Genomic DNA, 17,613 nt, shown 5'->3' with positions numbered 1-17,613 from the left:
ACTTGATTTGAATTGACTGTTTGTAATTTGCATCGACAATAAAAAAAAAAAAATTTTTGTGCCCATACACTGCTGTATATTAATTAAGCCCCCATCACACAGACCTGATTCTTGCTATGTTCTGCAAAAAAAATTTTGCCGAACGGAGTTAAACTGTGGAAAAACAGCTTTTTACAAACTTTATGGACGTGCTCGGATGGGTTTGATCGTGAATGGTGCTCCAGAACTTTGAGCCTGCTTAAAAACATTCGCACGGCCCTCCTGTCCTGCATTTAAACAGCAACACACTTTAAAAAAGAAGAACGAACTTTGACTAGAATTTGACTGATTGCAAATTGCAAATGTTGCCAACTTTGCAGTCCAAGCATTATACTTAACTTCAAAGATAGCTTCCCAGATTGTTTTTTCCACACTTCAAACTTTCACATTGTGCACTTATAGGTTATGTACTGTGTTGGTAACTGATACAAATTTATGCATTAAGAAGAGGGTTACTTTAATCAGACACAGTCTGAAAATTTGGCCGAATCAATCGGCCATATTGCTCCTTAAGTTAAACCAAAAAGGTTTTTCAATTCCTGATTGTCCTTTATACTTCATCTTAATTTTTTAGAACCAGTTGGATTCTGTGGAGACCAGTCATCCTACACAGGTTACCCTGGATGGTGGGGAGTTAACGGTACATACCTGACCGAGTTCTCACAGTGCAGAATACAGGATCATCCTCCAGGCGTCACATGGATTAAGTATCGACACCCTCAAAACATCTCGCATCCTGACGAGGTGAGACAGTGTTTTTATCATCTAAATTATCCTCCAAAAAGGGTAAAATCCTGTTCAGAATAGTGGTCCAATTTCATGGCTCTGTATTGATTTTGGTTTTTACCCATACACCGATGTGTGTTAGCACTGTATACTCAGTACTTTCAGAGTCCTGTGAAAAAATATCAAAGGCATGTTACTCGGGTGGGATTTGAAGCCACGACTTATTTCATGGCTCTGCTTACCGCTGAATTTTGCGCTTACGATCACCATTATCCACATGCTGCGTATGGCAACATTCTGCACTCGCAGCACCCTTTAACGTGTTCTGGAGGGATCTAGTAGACTTGTACTTGTGTATCTGGCATGATTGGACGCGAATTGCACCGCATTATTACACTTGTTTATGAAAGGGGGGTCTTGTACCGACTTAAGTTTAACAAAAATTATACGTGCGGTAAAACTCAAATGGGGAAAGCCTTGTAATCGGGTAGGGATCGAAAGCATGTTCTATCTGGCAAGGTCTGTAGCAGGATTCAAACCGTGGTCCACGGAAGTGAACAGCAGAAGTGAACAGCAGGGAAGAAACCCCAGTGAACCTAAAACATTATATTGATAACATAAATGTCCTGCTTAAAGGCAGTGGATACTAGTTGGTGGAGCTGTTGATAGTATAAAACATTGGGAAAAGCGGCTCCTTCTGAAGTAATGTAATTTTCTAGAAAGAAGTAACTTTCCATGAATTTGATTTCAAGACCTCATTATCTAATTCTGAGTTCTCAAAATCAAGTATCTGAAAGCACACAACTTTGGTGAGGAGGGTGTTTTTTCTTTGATTATTATCTCGCCACTTCGACGACCAATTGAGCTCAACTTTTCACAAGTTTGTGATAATGTGCATATGTTGAGATACACCGAGTGAGAAGACTGGTCTTTGAAAATTAGCAATAGTGTCCAGTGTCTTTAATGCATTTGTTTTTGGTAACTACCCACTCCAGGTGACTATCAAAGAAAAAGCCGACAACACTTTCACTTTCTACTACGCTGCTACCAGAGAGGAGAAATCCAATGGTGGAGAGTTCATTGCAGAGTACAAGGGGTTCTTGCGTCCCAATGGTGTGGCGCCCCCAACGGGCACCGATCTGAGTGTGTGGATGGTCAGCTCTAACTCCATTTCAACGCTTTATCTCAACAAGGATGATAGCCCAGACAGTGTGGTGAGAATAATCTAAGATTAGAAGATGCTAAACTTTAAGGCGGGGTATACTTTTTGTAAACACTCACAATATTTGTGATCATTGATACTTCCACTGACAATACTGACAATTTGTCTTGCGAGGAATTGTAGAGCATTGCTTTGTGAAATCCAGCCCAGAATTTCTTTTTTTTAGAACTATCTATTTATTTGTTTATTTATATGCTTGTCTTATTTCTGGTGTTTGTTTTTGTTTTTTTTATTTTAAGTTGTGCTTTGTGTATACAAATTATTTATATTTATTTTATTGTGTTTACCTCCATACGTGACTGGATTATCAGGCTTTCGAGCTACAGTGTTTAATTCTGGCCATCACATTAGGGTTGTGTTGTAATTTTCTGTGCCCTTGCTGAACCAACATTAATATTAGTTATCCCCAATGCAAATTTCCATCTAGTAAACAAACCACGCGTTATTTGTTTTAATCAACCAGGAGAAAGTCGCATATCATTCGTTGGCCAGTGAGAGGCAGACAGAAGCTAAACGAGATGACGATTCTCCGATCATCCCGGACGCCTCTCCGACCGCCTCCTACTACTTCCTCCAAGAACAGAAGCAGGTCATCAGTAATAACTTGGTCCGCTCGGTCATGAACCTCAACTGGAATGGCAATCTCCAAGAAGGTATCAACTCACAGGTAAAGATAGTCAATACATTTTTATTTTACTTTCATTTTGTTTTAAGCATGCAAGTCGCCAGACACACATGGCCTGAAGGCCTCTTCAAGGTGTGGGCTACAATTATTTTTTTTTTTTTAGAGGTCGATGCCACCTACTCCTAGGGCTGAAACAGGGTTACCCCTTTACACTTAATATGGGTGTAGGCTTGGGTATCATCAGTTCGAAGCCTGGCCGGTAGAGCACAAAGCACTACCTCCCTAATTTTGTGTAGCAAGTATCACGACTGTGATTCAAACCCATACTCACTCTGCTGATCATCACCAGAGCTTAAATCCGGGGCTCTTAACCACTCGGCCATGACACGCCACATGTTAGTTTGTTAATTCTTAGCTTTGTAGCACTTAATCCACAGGTGTCTCAAAGTGCTTCAGAACCTTGTCAAAGTGGATCCAGGATGGGTAATCTGAACAAATCTCAAAATAATTTTTACTTGGTAAAGAGCAGTGGAGAGCTGTCGATATTATAAAATATTGTTAGAAACGGCTCCCTCTGAAGTAACAAGGTATCTGAGAAGGAGGTAATTTCTCACTCAAATATTAAAAGACTTCAGGCCTGAAGCCTTTTATTATGCATTTGAGTGCACACAAATTTGTGCAACAATGGTGTTTTTTCTGTCATCATTTACTTGCAACTTCAATCACCAATAGAGTCCAAATTTTCATTGATTTGTTATTTAATGCTTAATGTATGTTGTACATGTGCTTGTGCCTTTGAGGTTAGAAGTTCCACAACCGGGCCTCGATCAAACAATTTGCAGATCATGGCGTGTCATGGCCGAGCAGTTAAGAGCACCGGATCCAAGCTCTGGTGTTTGAGCAGCAGAGTGTGGGTTGGATTCCTGGTCGTGACACTTGCTACATAACATTGGGGAGGTGGTGCTTTCTGCTCTACCGGCTAGGCTTCGAATTGATGATACCCAAGTACATACCATATGGACTGTAAAGGGGGTATTCCTGTTTCAGCCCTAGGAGTAGGTGGCAACTGCCTCTGGAAAAAAACAATTGTAGCCCACACCTTGAAGTGGCCTTCAGGCCTTGTGTGTCTGGCGACTTGCATAAAAATGAAAATAAATAAAAATCACCAGAGCTCGTGTCCGGTGCCCTAGTAATAAGGTTCAAAAGATGTAGTCATTGCATTGAAAATAAACTAGTATTTTGTTTTTTTGTTCCAGCCATTCACCAAGGAGTTCCTTCAGCCCTTTTTCTCATCATCCTGCACCGAGTATTCGACATGCTCGGGCTGCCTGACGGATAATTCCTGCGGCTGGTGCCCGACCAGTCAGACCTGTGAGCTTAGGGACGGACCGATGGTATCCGTGGATCGATGCGGCACGGCGGTAGGGATTACCACACATCATCTAATCCTTCAGTGGGATCAGTGCTTGGATTGCGGGCTTTATGTGGACTGCCTGACCTGTATTGAGGTAAGTTGTGAGTCTGGGGGGGTCGTTCAGACACAGTAATAAAGTCAGTTTTAAGGCAGTTTTAACTCATTCAGGTTTAACTTTGTGTGTCTGAATGCTCTTGAAATTTAACCGAATCGAGTTGCACCCGAATGAGTTAAAACGGTCGGCGAGGTAGGTTTAACGCTAAACTACTTTGGGTTCATCTTTTAGCACTGTGTGTGGACAGAACAAAAAAAAAACTATCTGGTTTATGTCTCAACAGATGATCCATTGACCTCCGTAATCATTACGTTAACACACGGTGACCAATCACCAGGACAATAAACCGGATGTTAAAATAACAGGGTCGCGTTTGCTTTGACCTCTTAAAACCAAAGATAGACCGTATTGGCTTTAACTCAGTGCTGTCTGAACGCAAAGGGGAAATTTTTTTTCAACCACCTCAAAAGTAAAACTGGTTCGGGTCTAACTTAGTACGCTGTCTAATAAGGAATGGTCTGTAAAAACCCGAGTGACTATTTAATTTGAGTGTTTTTCCCCATGTTGTTGTCGACACAAGTCGATGACTTAGACTCGAGTCATACTTGAGTCACCAATTTTACTGACTTGCTACTTGACAAGACTTGGGGGAAATTACTACATGTATGCAGCTTTATATGCTATTGTTTTGTTTGCTTTCTTCTGAGGTTTCATCAGGCTCTATGTACAACATTTTTATACAGGCTACTGCTTCTCTATTTTCAAACGTTTTTTTATATATAAATAATTCCCCCCCCCCTAGACCAATTATTTTGATGTGTGAATTTTGTAATTGTGTAATATTTTCTTCTTTTTAAATCTTGTATTCTCTGTATGTTTTCCTGTTATTCGACCTTTGGATAACTGTTGTGTTTATTTGAATTCTATTCCAGAATCCATTGTGCGAATGGCTGTTATCAGGAGATGATGCAATCTGCACCAGACGAGGGCGCTTTGCAAATAGCGTCGTCAACGCAAGTCAGTGCACCCAAAAATGCCACGAGTGAGTAAAGCCTCCTACTTGGTTGGGCTTCTGTTACTGTTAAGAATAGATGCACTATGCTTTACTTTAAATATGATATCAGTATACGGTCAACCCTCCTATAGTTTGACCATTCAATATCATCCACGTAAATTTGAATAACAGATAAGCTTAGCCAGTCAGCATTATGAAATCGCATTGTTAAAGGGAAGGTACACGGTTGGTAATTACTCAAAATAAATATTAGCGTACAACTGACTTGGTAAACAGCATTGGAGAGCTGTTGATAGTATAAAACATTGTGAGAAACGGCTCCCTCTGAAGTAATACAGATTTTGAAATAGAGGTAGTTTCTCACTTAAATAATAAAAGAATTCTAGAAGTCTTTAATTCCTATCTGAAAGCACACAAATTCATCCAACAAGGGTGTTTTTTCTTTCATCATGTTCTCCCAACTCCGACGACCAATTGAGCTCCAATTTTTACAGGTTTGTTATTAAATGCATATGTTGAGATACACCAAGTGAAAACACTGGTCTTTGACATTTACCAATAGTGTACCTTCCCTTTAATGCATAGATCTACACAGTTCGTATTCAACCCACCTACAGTTTAGCCATTCAATATCATCGAACCTTAAATATGATATCAGTATACAATCAACCCTCCTACAGAGTGACCATTCAATATCATCCGCTTTAATTTTGGAGAATATATTAACTTAGCCAGTCAGCATTATGATATCACATTGTTAATGCATCTATGATCTACACAGTGTATATTCAACACACCTGCAGTTTAGCCATTCAATATCATCCAACTTGATTTCAAATGTCAGATGAACTAAGCCAGCCAGCATTATGATATCACATTGTTAATGCATCTATGATCTACACATTATATATTCAACCCACCTGCAGTTTAGCCATTCAATATCATCAAACTTGATTTCAAATGTCAGATGAACTAAGCCAGCCCGCATTATGATATTGCATTGTTAATGAATCGTACAAAGTCTCAACCCTCCTACTGTCTGATCATTCAACATTATTGTGAACGACAGTGAACTAAAGCCGGCCTGCAATATGGTATCATGTGGTGAATGCACCTATAACTTTAAAAAAAAAACACCCCTGTACTTATCAATGGTTTATTCCACTTTGTGCACAGGTACACTAACTGTGAGGACTGTTCCAAACGCACAAAGGAGTGTGCCTGGTGTGAGGTGACCAAGACTTGTTTCTCCTTTGGTACCTTCATCACATCGTTCACGTACGGCCAATGTCCGAACTGGTTTGACTTGTAAGTAAATATATCCTGCCTCACCCCTGATTATGGTCCAAATCTCCCTTTGTTTGACTTGGTGCAGTATTAAGAAATGACCCCCCCCCCCCTGAGTCTCAATGTTGGCAGCACTGATAAAATGCAATGGTTTTGCATTGGGATAGAGAATAATATTTTGGTGGGGTTTTGCCAAAATTTTTTTTATATTTTTTTTAATTTTGGGAACCTGTAACACTACATTTGTATTCAGCTAGAATTCTCTAAAAGAGAGCATTCAAGTTTCTCACTGAAATAGTCAAGCATGGTGTCCAATTTTCAAAACGGGAAGCCCTTAAAGCCCTCTGATTAAAGCCCGATTCATTCTGAATGCGAATGCGAACACGTTGGATGTCACAAATTCGCAACAAATAATTTGCAAAAGACATCCAAATTCACTTTGTATTTGCATTCGCAGGGAGTATGAGCCGGGCTTAATACTAGTATCCATTTATATTGAGTGTTAATCATGCTGTTTATTCCATGTTTTGTCTGTCTTTTTTTAGAAATAAGGAGTGTCCATCGTGCTCTGCCTTCACAGACTGTCAGAGCTGCCTGGCTAACTTCAGATGTGGCTGGTGTGGTAACCGTGACAACCCCACCCTGGGAAAGTAAGTATCACAAACCATCCCCACCCTGGGGGGATATTGTCACGGTTTATATTTCTTTTCCTGTAGGTTTCAGAAAAATAAAAGTGTAGATGTGTTGATAAAACTCTCCTGATTTTGTCAGTATGACCGTAGTGATTTGTGTTGAGACATACTAACTTTACTATTGGTGTTTGAGTTGGCGTCTTTCCTCACCTTCAACCTGTAGAACCCTGGTTTGATTCACGCCGGGGCACTAAGTGGACTATGGTTTCCAGTCCCTACCTGACTGCATGGGTTTTCCCTGGAATAATTCTCTGGGGTTTTCCCTCCCACATCTCAAACTGAAACTTCCGTCCTTGTCTTCTCTTCATTGGGGTTCTTGGCTAGTGCAGTGATTAAGTTCACTTTATGAGAGTCCTTGGCTGCACAACCAAAATCTTGAAAAATAAATATTGGGGGGGGGGGGGTTATGATCATTCTTAGCACTTTGTGAAATCAGGCCGGTCTCTTTTAGCCTGTGTTGTAGTTTTTTTTGTAATTGCGTTATTTCTCTCAATCACCAGTTGTCAAGAGGGGAACTTTGGAGGTCCCATCTCGAACCAGTCCTGCAATGCCTTTGTGGCCGACCAGTACAGTAACATCACTGTTGCGGATCCAGCTGATTGGTCATATGAGTTCTGCCCAGACGTTCAAGAATGCCTGCTGGGATTAGACAACTGTCACCCCAACGCAACGTGTAACAACACGCAGACCGGGTTTGAGTGCACGTGCAACCGAGGCTTCAAAGGCGATGGGCGAGACGAGTGTGTTAAAACGTGAGTAAATTCATACGGAAAGGCCAGTCTCGAAGGAGTGGTTTAAAGGTAGTGGACATTATTGGTAATTACTCAAAATAATTATTGGCATAAAACCTTACTTGGTAACGAGTAATAGGAGCTGTTGATAGTATAAAACACTGTGAGAAACGACTCCCTTTTCAAGTGATGTGGTTTTTGAGAAAGATGTAATTTTCCACGAATTTGATTTTCGAGACTTCAGGATTAGAACTTGAGGTCTCGAAATTAAGCATCTGAAAGCACAAAACTTCGTATTACAAGTGTGTTTTTTTCTGTCATTATATCTCGCAACTTCGATAACCAATTGAGCTCAAATTTTTACAGGTTTGTTATTTTATGCATATGTTGAGATACACCAAGTGAGAAGACTGGTCTTTGACATTTACCAATAGTGTCCAGTGTCTTTAAACCTGATTATAAAAGGAGCAAGAGGAAGGGATCACATCAGTTAACAAGTATGTGTTGGCTTAAGACAGTGGACTTGGTGTTTATTCTCTCAATGCTCACATAAAAATGAGTAGCAAAGAGAACCCTTAGTTTGAGTTGCATATCCATATGCTGGGTGCCTTAACCAATCAGAAGGCGTTGACCATGGTACTTGGATCACAGCCAGGCAATCAGCTACTGGATGCCACATCGACAGTTGCCGCATGTCCACTATTTCTGCAGAATGGGAACTTGTATTTTTTTGTGGGGGTGGTATTTTCTTACTCTCTATGTAATCTCTGGGAGGGGCACTACAATACTAATTAAAAGGGTCTATGTACTTTTTGTAGGACAAAAAACACAATGTCTACAGATTTACATTAAACTTACACCGTTTGAAGATAATGATAGTAGAAAGCTTCCCTGAAAATATTACTTGCTGAGGTGCGGTAATTTTTGAGAAATGAGTAAAACAATGTCATGAAAATAATTTTCGTCTCAGTGATCATGAGACGAAAATTATTTAGCATCTAAAAACGTATTTTCATGACATTGTTTTACTCATTTCTCAAAAACTACAGCACCTCAGCAACTAATATTTTAAGGTACTCTTTCTACTATCATTATCTTCAAACGGTGTAAGTTTGATGCAAAACTGTGGACCTTGTGTTTTGTGTTACAAAAAGTACCCAAATCCTTTAAAAGAAATGCAACGATTATTATGGTATAGAACATTTTGTAAATTACCATTACCCCTGGGAACGAGGTTGGCCCAGTGAAACCTTTCTAATCTAGCACCCAACCTTCCTTTTCCCTTCCAATCTAATTAGCTGCTTCCATGAGTGCATCAATGGCCAGTGCAGTGAGGCGCCAGACTACATGTGTATTTGTGACACTGGCTGGACTTGGGATAACTGTAGCATCAACTGTGGATGTAATAATCACAGTAATTGCTCTACGGGGATCGGGATCTGTGACTCCTGTGAACGTAAGTAATAACACATGAACCCAAATATGCTTAGCGCGGACAAATCTTGCTAAGCAGAAATGGATTATTGCTCAAAAACAAAGATATTTGCCAAACAGTTTTCAGAATGGGAAAGAGGACTCTTGAGGGTGCTGTTGTGACCTACTTTTGGGGGGTGTCATTTGTATAAAGAAAAAACTACAAAGAATTAAAGGCAGTGGACACTATTGGTAATTACTCAAAATAATTATTAGCATAAAACCTTACTTGGTAACGAGTAACGGGGAGAGGTTGATGGTATAAAACATTGTGAGAAACGGCACCTTCTGAAGTGCCATAGTTTTCGAATAAGAAGTAATTTTCCACGAATTTGATTTCGAGACCTCAGATATAGAACTTGAGGTCTCGAAATCAACCATCTAAACACACACAACTTCGTGTGACAAGGGTGGTTTTTTCTTACATTATTATCTCGTCAGTTCGATGACCGATTGAGCTCAAATTTTCACAGGTTTGTTATTTTATGCATATGTTGAGATACACCAACTGTTAAGGCTAGTCTTTGACAATTACCAATAGTGTCCACTGCCTTTAATGTGTTTTAACATAATGTTCAATTAAGGAAATAATATCGAAGTCTTATATAGCACACGTATCTACTTATCAATTTATCACTTTAATAATTGGTGCATGAAAGATACAAGTATAAATAAATAATGATAATGAATAAGTCTTATAGACGATGTGACCTTTGTTTACATTCAAACCACCCTCTGTTGAAAATACACTGTATACGTCATGTTTCGCCGGGCAAAAAGACACGTAGTCATGGTATTAAGATTGCATACACTTTCTAGCTGGCTGCCAAAACACAAAGGTTTTGCCCGGCGGTATGCGCGCGAATCATGTTATGGTTTTCGTGTGCAACAGTGGTCACATCGTCTATACAGTGCACGTATCTACCAAAAAGTAGTGCGAGGCGACTCAGTCAGATCAAGTTTGGATTCTAGGTATTTTAACATAATTATCAATTAAGGTAATAATATCGAAGTCTTATATAGCGCACGTATCTACGAAACCAGGTACTCAAGGCGCTGAGTATATACACTGTACAAACTTTCAGAAATATAGGTTATTGCAGTGATGAATTCTGAGACCCAATTATGTAGCATCTTATTAGGGTTTACAAGGTGCTACGGCGCATACAGCAGCCACAGCCAGGAACACCGGGGCAATCCCCCTTTCTCTTTTCGATAAGTGCACTGGGTTATTTTAGATGCGTTACACAACACATGGGATTAGTTGCTTTACGCAATAAATAAATAGTAAACTTGCACGTGCAACCATGTATTAAATCTCTATTTTGGAAAGAGCCGGTGTGGTCTACCATGTCTACACATGGCGAACATGAACGAGTGCATAAAAGATTAATAACAAATTATCATGAATCATTTTAATGATTGATTGAACTTTGCAGACCCGACCATGGGGCAGTTCTGTGAGCTGTGTAAACCAGGGAGCTACGGTAACGCCACCGACCCCGACTTAGGCTGCCTGGAGTGCCAGTGTAACGGTCACGGTGACGTCACGCTCGGTAGCTGTGACAACGTGACCAGTGTTTGTTACTGCACGGAGAACACCAAGGGGGACCACTGTGAGGAATGTGTAGAGGGGTTCTACCATGACCCAAGGTAAACATTTCCACAATCCAGTAAAGCCATTGGACCCTTTCGGTAAACAGTGTTGTCCAAGGCCCACACTTTGTGTACCACAACTTCTATATCAAATAATAAACCTGTGAAAATTTAGGCTCAATCGGTCATCGGAGTCGGGAGAAAACAACGGAAAAACCCACCCTTGTTTCCGCGCTTTTCGCCGTGTCATGACATGTGTTTAAAATAAATCCGTAATTCTCATTAACGAGAATTTATATTGTATCTCAAAAAGTAAAGCATTTCATGGAATAATATTTCAAGAGAAGTCTTCTGTAAACCCTGTAAGTTATTTGTAAATCTGTGAACTTTTTTTTTTTTTTCTGAACCGAAAGGGTCCAATGGCTTTAAGTGAATCACCCATTAAAGGGTTTGGGTTATTTTTTTGTAGGACACAAAACACAATGTCCACAGATTTACATTAAACTTGCACGGTTTGAAGATGATGATGGTAAAAAGCTACCCTTAAAAATTACTTGTTGTAGTTTTTGAGAAGTTAACAAAACTTTGAAACTTCGTCTCAGCGAGGCGAAAATTATTGTATCATGTACAGTGCAGTATCGTGAGGATACTGGTCTTTGTTTTTGACAATACATCGATCCATTAGGCTCCACCCACCGCGCACATGTAATCAAGAACACGTGAGCCTCTCCAATGCCATTCTGCAGGACTCTGCCGTGCGCGCCAAGCGTACGCGCACGCATGTCGACCTTAATTTGTTGGTAGTTTGGTTTTGCAATGGGTTGTGATGGTCAATATGCAGAGGTGGAGCTTAATGGATTGGTCTATTACCAAAGGTGTCCAGTGCCCTTAAAGGCACTGGCAATGTTTGGTCATTGTTGAAGACTTCTTACTTGGTGTTATGGGGCATGATCCAATTATGTCCACTGTTTGGAAAAGGAATTACATGGATATAACAGGTGTGAGTTGCTTGATAAAAGGATGTTTTTGTTTGCCTCTTTCTTTAATGGAACTTAACAGTAAATGAATGTCCTTTTTCCCCATATCAGATTCCCCCAGCACTGCTCCCGTGAGTGTGATGGCCGCATGCTGCTGACCAACGTCGACTCGGCCGCCCTGGGCTCCAGCCAGGGGGATGGTGTCATGCATCTGTCTCAGACCTACTGCCTGTGGGTGTTGACCGTCGGCGACAACTTGACGCACACGGCGGGGATGACCAACCCACCGAGTATCAGCTTCACTGTAGAGGGCATTGGGGGAGTCTGTGGGGTAAGTTAAAGCAATCGCACAACATCAGTAAACAGTATTGTCCAAAGGCCCACACTTTGTGTATCACAATTTATATATGAAATAACAAACCTGTGAAAATTTAGGCTCAATTGGTCATCGGAGCCAGGAGAAAATAACGGGAAACCCACCTTTGTTTCTGCATGTTTGGCCGTGTCATAACAGGTGTTTAAAATAAATCTGTTATTCTCGATATCGAGAATTGATAAATGTTTTAATGTTTTCTCAATAAGTAAAGCATTTCATGGAATAATATTTTAGGGGAAGTCTTTCACCATTACCTTCTGTAAACCCTGTCCAACGGCATTAAGGGTCGAACTTGGTGGGAAAATTCAAAAGGGTAACACAGCTTGTAGCTCCAAACTTTTACTGGACCAGAGTTTGCAAGACCAGCATCTAAATGAGAAAAAAAGGCTGTTGTGAAGGTACTTGAATGCTACTTTCAGAAGCTAGGTCAAAAAACCACTTACACAGAACAAAATCCTTCAACTGCTGGCCGAAACTTTGAAATAATATACCATCTCGCATCAGAACACTGGACTTGCTGGACACTGTTTTTTCATTTAAAACAACTTAAAAACTCACCTGTTTCCAGTTGCCTTTTAAATGTATTTGTTTTTTCATTGCCTGTTGTTGCTGGTGGCCATGATCTAGATGGAATGGCACTATAGAAATCTTGTTATTATTAGTGCTTGAGACACCCTTGTGTGTGATGAAGTGTAAAAGAACTTAGACTATTGTTGTTAATATTTACTTATGTGCCTTGATGCACTTCTTGCGTTTTGATTTTTATAGCAAGACCATGTGTATGTTTATGATGGCATCCCAGAGCATTTGTCGATGTCTAATCCGGCGAGTGTAAGGATTGAACTAGGAGCCTTCTGCGGAGAGGCTTTACTGGATCGAGTCTCCGCAGTCGCTTACTCGGGTAAACCTTTCCTTTAAGATTTTTTTTTTATTCGTGGTTTAACACTTTCCCAGGACCCATTTTCGTACAGCTGACAAAAGGAAGCTAAGCACAACAAAATTATGCTTACCAGAATATGGTTATCAGTGTTCGCGTACTCATGTAAACTTTGTCTTCAAAGAAAATATTATTTATTGGTAACACTTTCAAGGACCAAATTTCGAACAGCTGCTTGAAAGCCCAAAAAGAAGCTAAGCACAATAAACTCATGCTTACCAGAATATGTTTACCAGCCACAATACCATGTCGCTTGTACAGTCTGTTACTGGTATATTTGCTTAGCAGAAATATGTTGAAATATATTAAGCAGCTCTATGAAGTTGGGCCCAACTGTCCATATATGATGCTGAACAGTTTTAGTTTTGGTAGACTTTGGGAGCCAGTTCCAGGCGTAGCATAAAATTATGCTCTCTTATTTGTGTCTACAGGTACAATGACAGTCATCTTTCAAACTTACTTTCCCGATATGAGCGATTCCCCCGGATTCGCAGCCAGCTATTACATCCACCGGTGCCCTGGTGACTGTGAGGGTAACAGGGAGTGCGTTGTTGGGAAGTGCCGCTGTAGTGCTGGGTACCGGGGAGAGCTGTGCGACATTGAGATGTGCCCGTCCAACTGCAGTGCGGATAAAGGACAAGGGACGTGTGATCAGGTACTAGACATGAAATTATTTATTATCAGTTGGACTTAAAATTTTGCTTGGTGGGAGTGTAATCGGGCCCATTTTTATGGCTCTGCTTACTGTAAGCAAAGAATCAGCACTTGTGGAAGCAGGGAATTCTGCGCTTACGTCAATCGTATTGCATGGGTTAGCAGGGAATTTTGGCTAGTGTGCTTGCTTACTCCACATTACTAGGCATTCTACGCTTACACTTGCAGATCCCCTAGCAGACCCCTCTGAAGTGAAATTGTTTTTTGAGAAAGATGTAATTTCTCAAATATTTGAATCTGAGAAAGACTTGAAGCGTTTCTCAGGCATCTGAAAGCACACACATTTATGTTAACACAAGAGTGTTAAAATTTTCTTCCGTTGGTTTCTTGCAACTGCGATGACCAATTGGGCCAAAATTTTCACAGACTGTTATGCATATGTTGGGATACACCAAGTGAGACTCTTACCTAACCTATGCAGTGCCTTATAATGAATCAAATTTATCATTTTCTTTGTCTCTTGCAGGATATGGGAGTCTGCGTTTGCTCTCCTCCCTACGGCGGCGACGCCTGCCAGTATTCCATCCTCCCCCTCTCTTCCCTGGGCCAAGGGATGTGGTCCCCTCTAGCGGATGAGGCACGGCTTGACCCAGACGCCAGCTCCACCATCGGGGCTGTACCGTGTGGCCGCATGGGGCACACCTTGATTCCGGGCGTCGACGACAGACTATGGCTGTTTGGGGGATACTCTCACAGCCAAGGGGACATGAATGATGTCTGGAGGTAAGCCATTTAGGCCATTAGATCAAAGGCCAGGAACAAAGCCAAGCTGAATTAATATTATTTATTATTATTATTTTTTCAAAAGGGCAAGGCAATTTTCATTTTGCAAAGGGCACTTCCATTGAAAAATCTTAAAGTCGATGGGGAAACTTTTGGTGGGGCACCGAGGCCAAGACCAGGGGCAACGGAGGCCGTGGCCTGCATGTTATTCCAGGCCTGAACCTCTGTCCAAGCAGAATGCCCTGGGAAAGACTTCGGAAGCAAAATCGCAGTACACAACCGACCAAATTATCTTATGGAGCAAATCCGTCATGTCAAAGACTTTTTAACATATTTGTTTTGATTAATGTTTAGCTTCAACCTTGACACAAAACAATGGAGGAGACATTTATCCGGCAGCGTTGCGCATCCAGCACCGAGGCGCTTTCATGCAGCCACGTTCTACGCCACCTCCATGGCGATCTCTGGAGGGATGAACGACACCACGGTCATGCAGGATGTCTGGTTCTTCAATACCATCAGCGAAAATTGGTCTCAGGTAAATTTCAAACAAAAATGTTTAAAAAGTTTACTTTTTACAAGATTCCTTCAGCTCATGAGAAGTTAATGTAAGTGAATTCAAACCTGAGGTTCTCGTGTTGGAAAATTGTTCTCACTTTTTCCTGCCCTTTTCTTGACACTTCTTCAGATTCCGTCCGACTTTCCGCCGTTGGCGAGCCACTCCCTGACCCTAGTGCCGGACCAGCAGCTCGTTGTGATTGGTGGTTACTCACCATCCAGCGGCCTGCAGAAGGACGTACTGGAATTCAGTATTGGGGAGGGCAAATGGTTACCAATTACTGTAACTGGTACCCCGCCTACAGGTAAGAATCCTCTAAGTACATCTCATCTATATTAATTTGGTGTTGACCCTTATATACACCGATGTGTGTTAGTATACACATAATGAATGTTTATGAGTGCAATGGTGCAAATATGTTCATGAGTTGAAAGATGGAATGTTCTATTCAACGAGGCGGAGCCGAGTTGAATGGAACATTCCAGCTTTCAACGAATGAACATATTCGCACCATTGCACGAATGAAAAACATTCATTATTTGTTTTATATAACATCCAAGTAGATCTTTGTCATTTTGATTGAAAGATACAACTTTCAAAACAAACAATTTCAACTGTAGAAGCCGAATGCTAGTAATTTTACTATGCCTTCTTGCAGTAACACCTGCTGCGTTACCAAAGACACGCGCACGCAGTGATGTTTTTACTCAGGAACGAAAAAGCACGGGTACTTTTATTTGCTATCACGTGACGGACAATCCTCCAATCAAATGGCAAGGATCTGCTTGGGTGTTATATAATACTGTATACTCAGTACTTTTCCGAGTTCTGTGAAACAAATAACAGTCATATTACTCGGTGGGATTCAAACCCACGACCTTTGCAATTGTAGAGCAGTGTCTTACCAACTAGACCACCGAGGTGCCAAGTAGCTGGACGCAGTTCGAAATCTTAGGTTTAAGCAGCAAGTACCGTGGCAATTTTAACAGTAAATGTCAATGTATGTGGTGTGATTCAACCCTTGCTTGCAAGCTAGAGCTTGCATTTCTACCTTCGTTTTACAGGTTACTGGTGTAGTGCCCTCATGTGTTTATATTTAGTCAGTCAGTGAAAAGGCTCCAAAAAATTAACAGATTTGTTTCCTTTGTGTTTACCTGGGCCCAGTTTAATGGCTCTGCTTACTGTAAGCACAGAATCTGCTTACGGAAGCAGGTAATTCTGCGCGTGCGTACTCCGCGTTACTATGCATTCTAGGCTTGCAAGACTGGCGAGAAATTCGGCGCTTGCAAGTAAGCAGGGAATCGTGATCGTAAGCGCAGATTTCGGCGGTAAGCAGAGCCATGAAACTGGGCCCAGGTCTGTTTGGTCACAGTACTGTCTGGCATCCTGCCTCCAGCGCCCTGTACGTGTATGGTTCTCTTTTTTGCTCGGCCCAGACACGCCATTAAAGTCACCCGTAGAAATCGCCACGTGTGACAAGAAATAACAGATTTTTTTTCTTTGTATTTATAAGGTCTGTTTGGTCACAGTACCGTCTGGCATCAAGCGTCCAGTGCCCTGTACGTGTATGGCGGATATCGGTTCCATCTGGACGGAATCTTCGTCTCCGATAAGCTCTACTCGCTGACTTACAAAGGGAGCGGCAACCGCTGGAGTATCCTCCCAGCGGAGCCAAGCCAACAGGTACGAAGAGTGCTAGCCAGGCTTCGGATTGATGATACCCAAGCCTACATCCATATGAGCTTTAAAGGGGGTAACCCTGTTTCAGCCCTAGGAGTAGGTGGCAACGGCCTCTGAATGAACTAATTGTAGTGCACACCTTGAAGTGGCCTTCAGGCCTTGTGTGTCGGACGACTTGCATAACAAAAAATTTAAAAAAAATTTAAAAAAATTAAAAAAGCAAGAGCAGAGTTGTTGGTAACCCCTGAAAGGGTATACACTGAATTTTTATAGCAAGCCTAGAGTTCTTGGTGAACCCTAGCAGTATCGGTGCTGGTCTGTGTAAACATTTTTTTTAACAGTGGGTTCACTTTATCAGAAGATTTGTCTTGTAACTTAAAGGCAGTGGACACTATTGGTAATTACTCAAAATAATTATTACCATAAAAACTTATACTTGGTAACAATCAATGGAGAGCTGTTGGTAGTATAAAGCATTGTGAGAAACAGCTCCCTCTGAAGTAACATAGTTTTTGAGGAAGAAGTAATCTTTCACGAATTTGATTTCAAGACCTCAGAATTTGATTTTTGAGGTCCCGAAATCAAGCATCTGAAAGCACACTACTTCGTGTGACAAGGAAGTTTTTTCTTCCACTATCTGACTATTATCTCGCAACTTTGACGATCAATTGAGTTAAAATTTTCACAGGTTTGTTTTTTCATGCATATGTTGAGATACACAAAGTGAGAACACTGGTCTTTGACAATTACCAATAGTGTCCAGTGTCTTTGA

General features: G+C 41.1%; 1 protein-coding gene across 1 annotated transcript in view; it reads left to right on the top strand.

The window, feature by feature from the left end:
* Nucleotides 1-17,613, top strand: part of LOC117301369 (multiple epidermal growth factor-like domains protein 8) — a 49,835-nt gene that overhangs the window by 12,157 nt on the left and 20,065 nt on the right. Inside the window, exons 14-30 of the mRNA XM_033785302.1 lie at nt 614-783; nt 1,761-1,979; nt 2,451-2,654; nt 3,869-4,120; nt 5,014-5,123; nt 6,273-6,404; nt 6,929-7,033; nt 7,576-7,827; nt 9,105-9,262; nt 10,719-10,932; nt 11,964-12,183; nt 12,997-13,129; nt 13,597-13,820; nt 14,346-14,602; nt 14,957-15,140; nt 15,291-15,465; nt 16,675-16,844. Of these exons, the coding sequence (XP_033641193.1) occupies nt 614-783; nt 1,761-1,979; nt 2,451-2,654; nt 3,869-4,120; nt 5,014-5,123; nt 6,273-6,404; nt 6,929-7,033; nt 7,576-7,827; nt 9,105-9,262; nt 10,719-10,932; nt 11,964-12,183; nt 12,997-13,129; nt 13,597-13,820; nt 14,346-14,602; nt 14,957-15,140; nt 15,291-15,465; nt 16,675-16,844 (3,179 nt within the window). The remainder of the gene's footprint in view (nt 1-613; nt 784-1,760; nt 1,980-2,450; nt 2,655-3,868; nt 4,121-5,013; nt 5,124-6,272; nt 6,405-6,928; nt 7,034-7,575; nt 7,828-9,104; nt 9,263-10,718; nt 10,933-11,963; nt 12,184-12,996; nt 13,130-13,596; nt 13,821-14,345; nt 14,603-14,956; nt 15,141-15,290; nt 15,466-16,674; nt 16,845-17,613) is intronic.

Source organism: Asterias rubens, chromosome 17 (assembly GCF_902459465.1).
Source record: "Asterias rubens chromosome 17, eAstRub1.3, whole genome shotgun sequence".
Classification (NCBI taxonomy): domain Eukaryota; kingdom Metazoa; phylum Echinodermata; class Asteroidea; order Forcipulatida; family Asteriidae; genus Asterias; species Asterias rubens.
The sequence above is the reverse complement of the archived record's forward strand: the minus strand, read 5'-3'. Positions and strand labels throughout refer to the sequence as shown.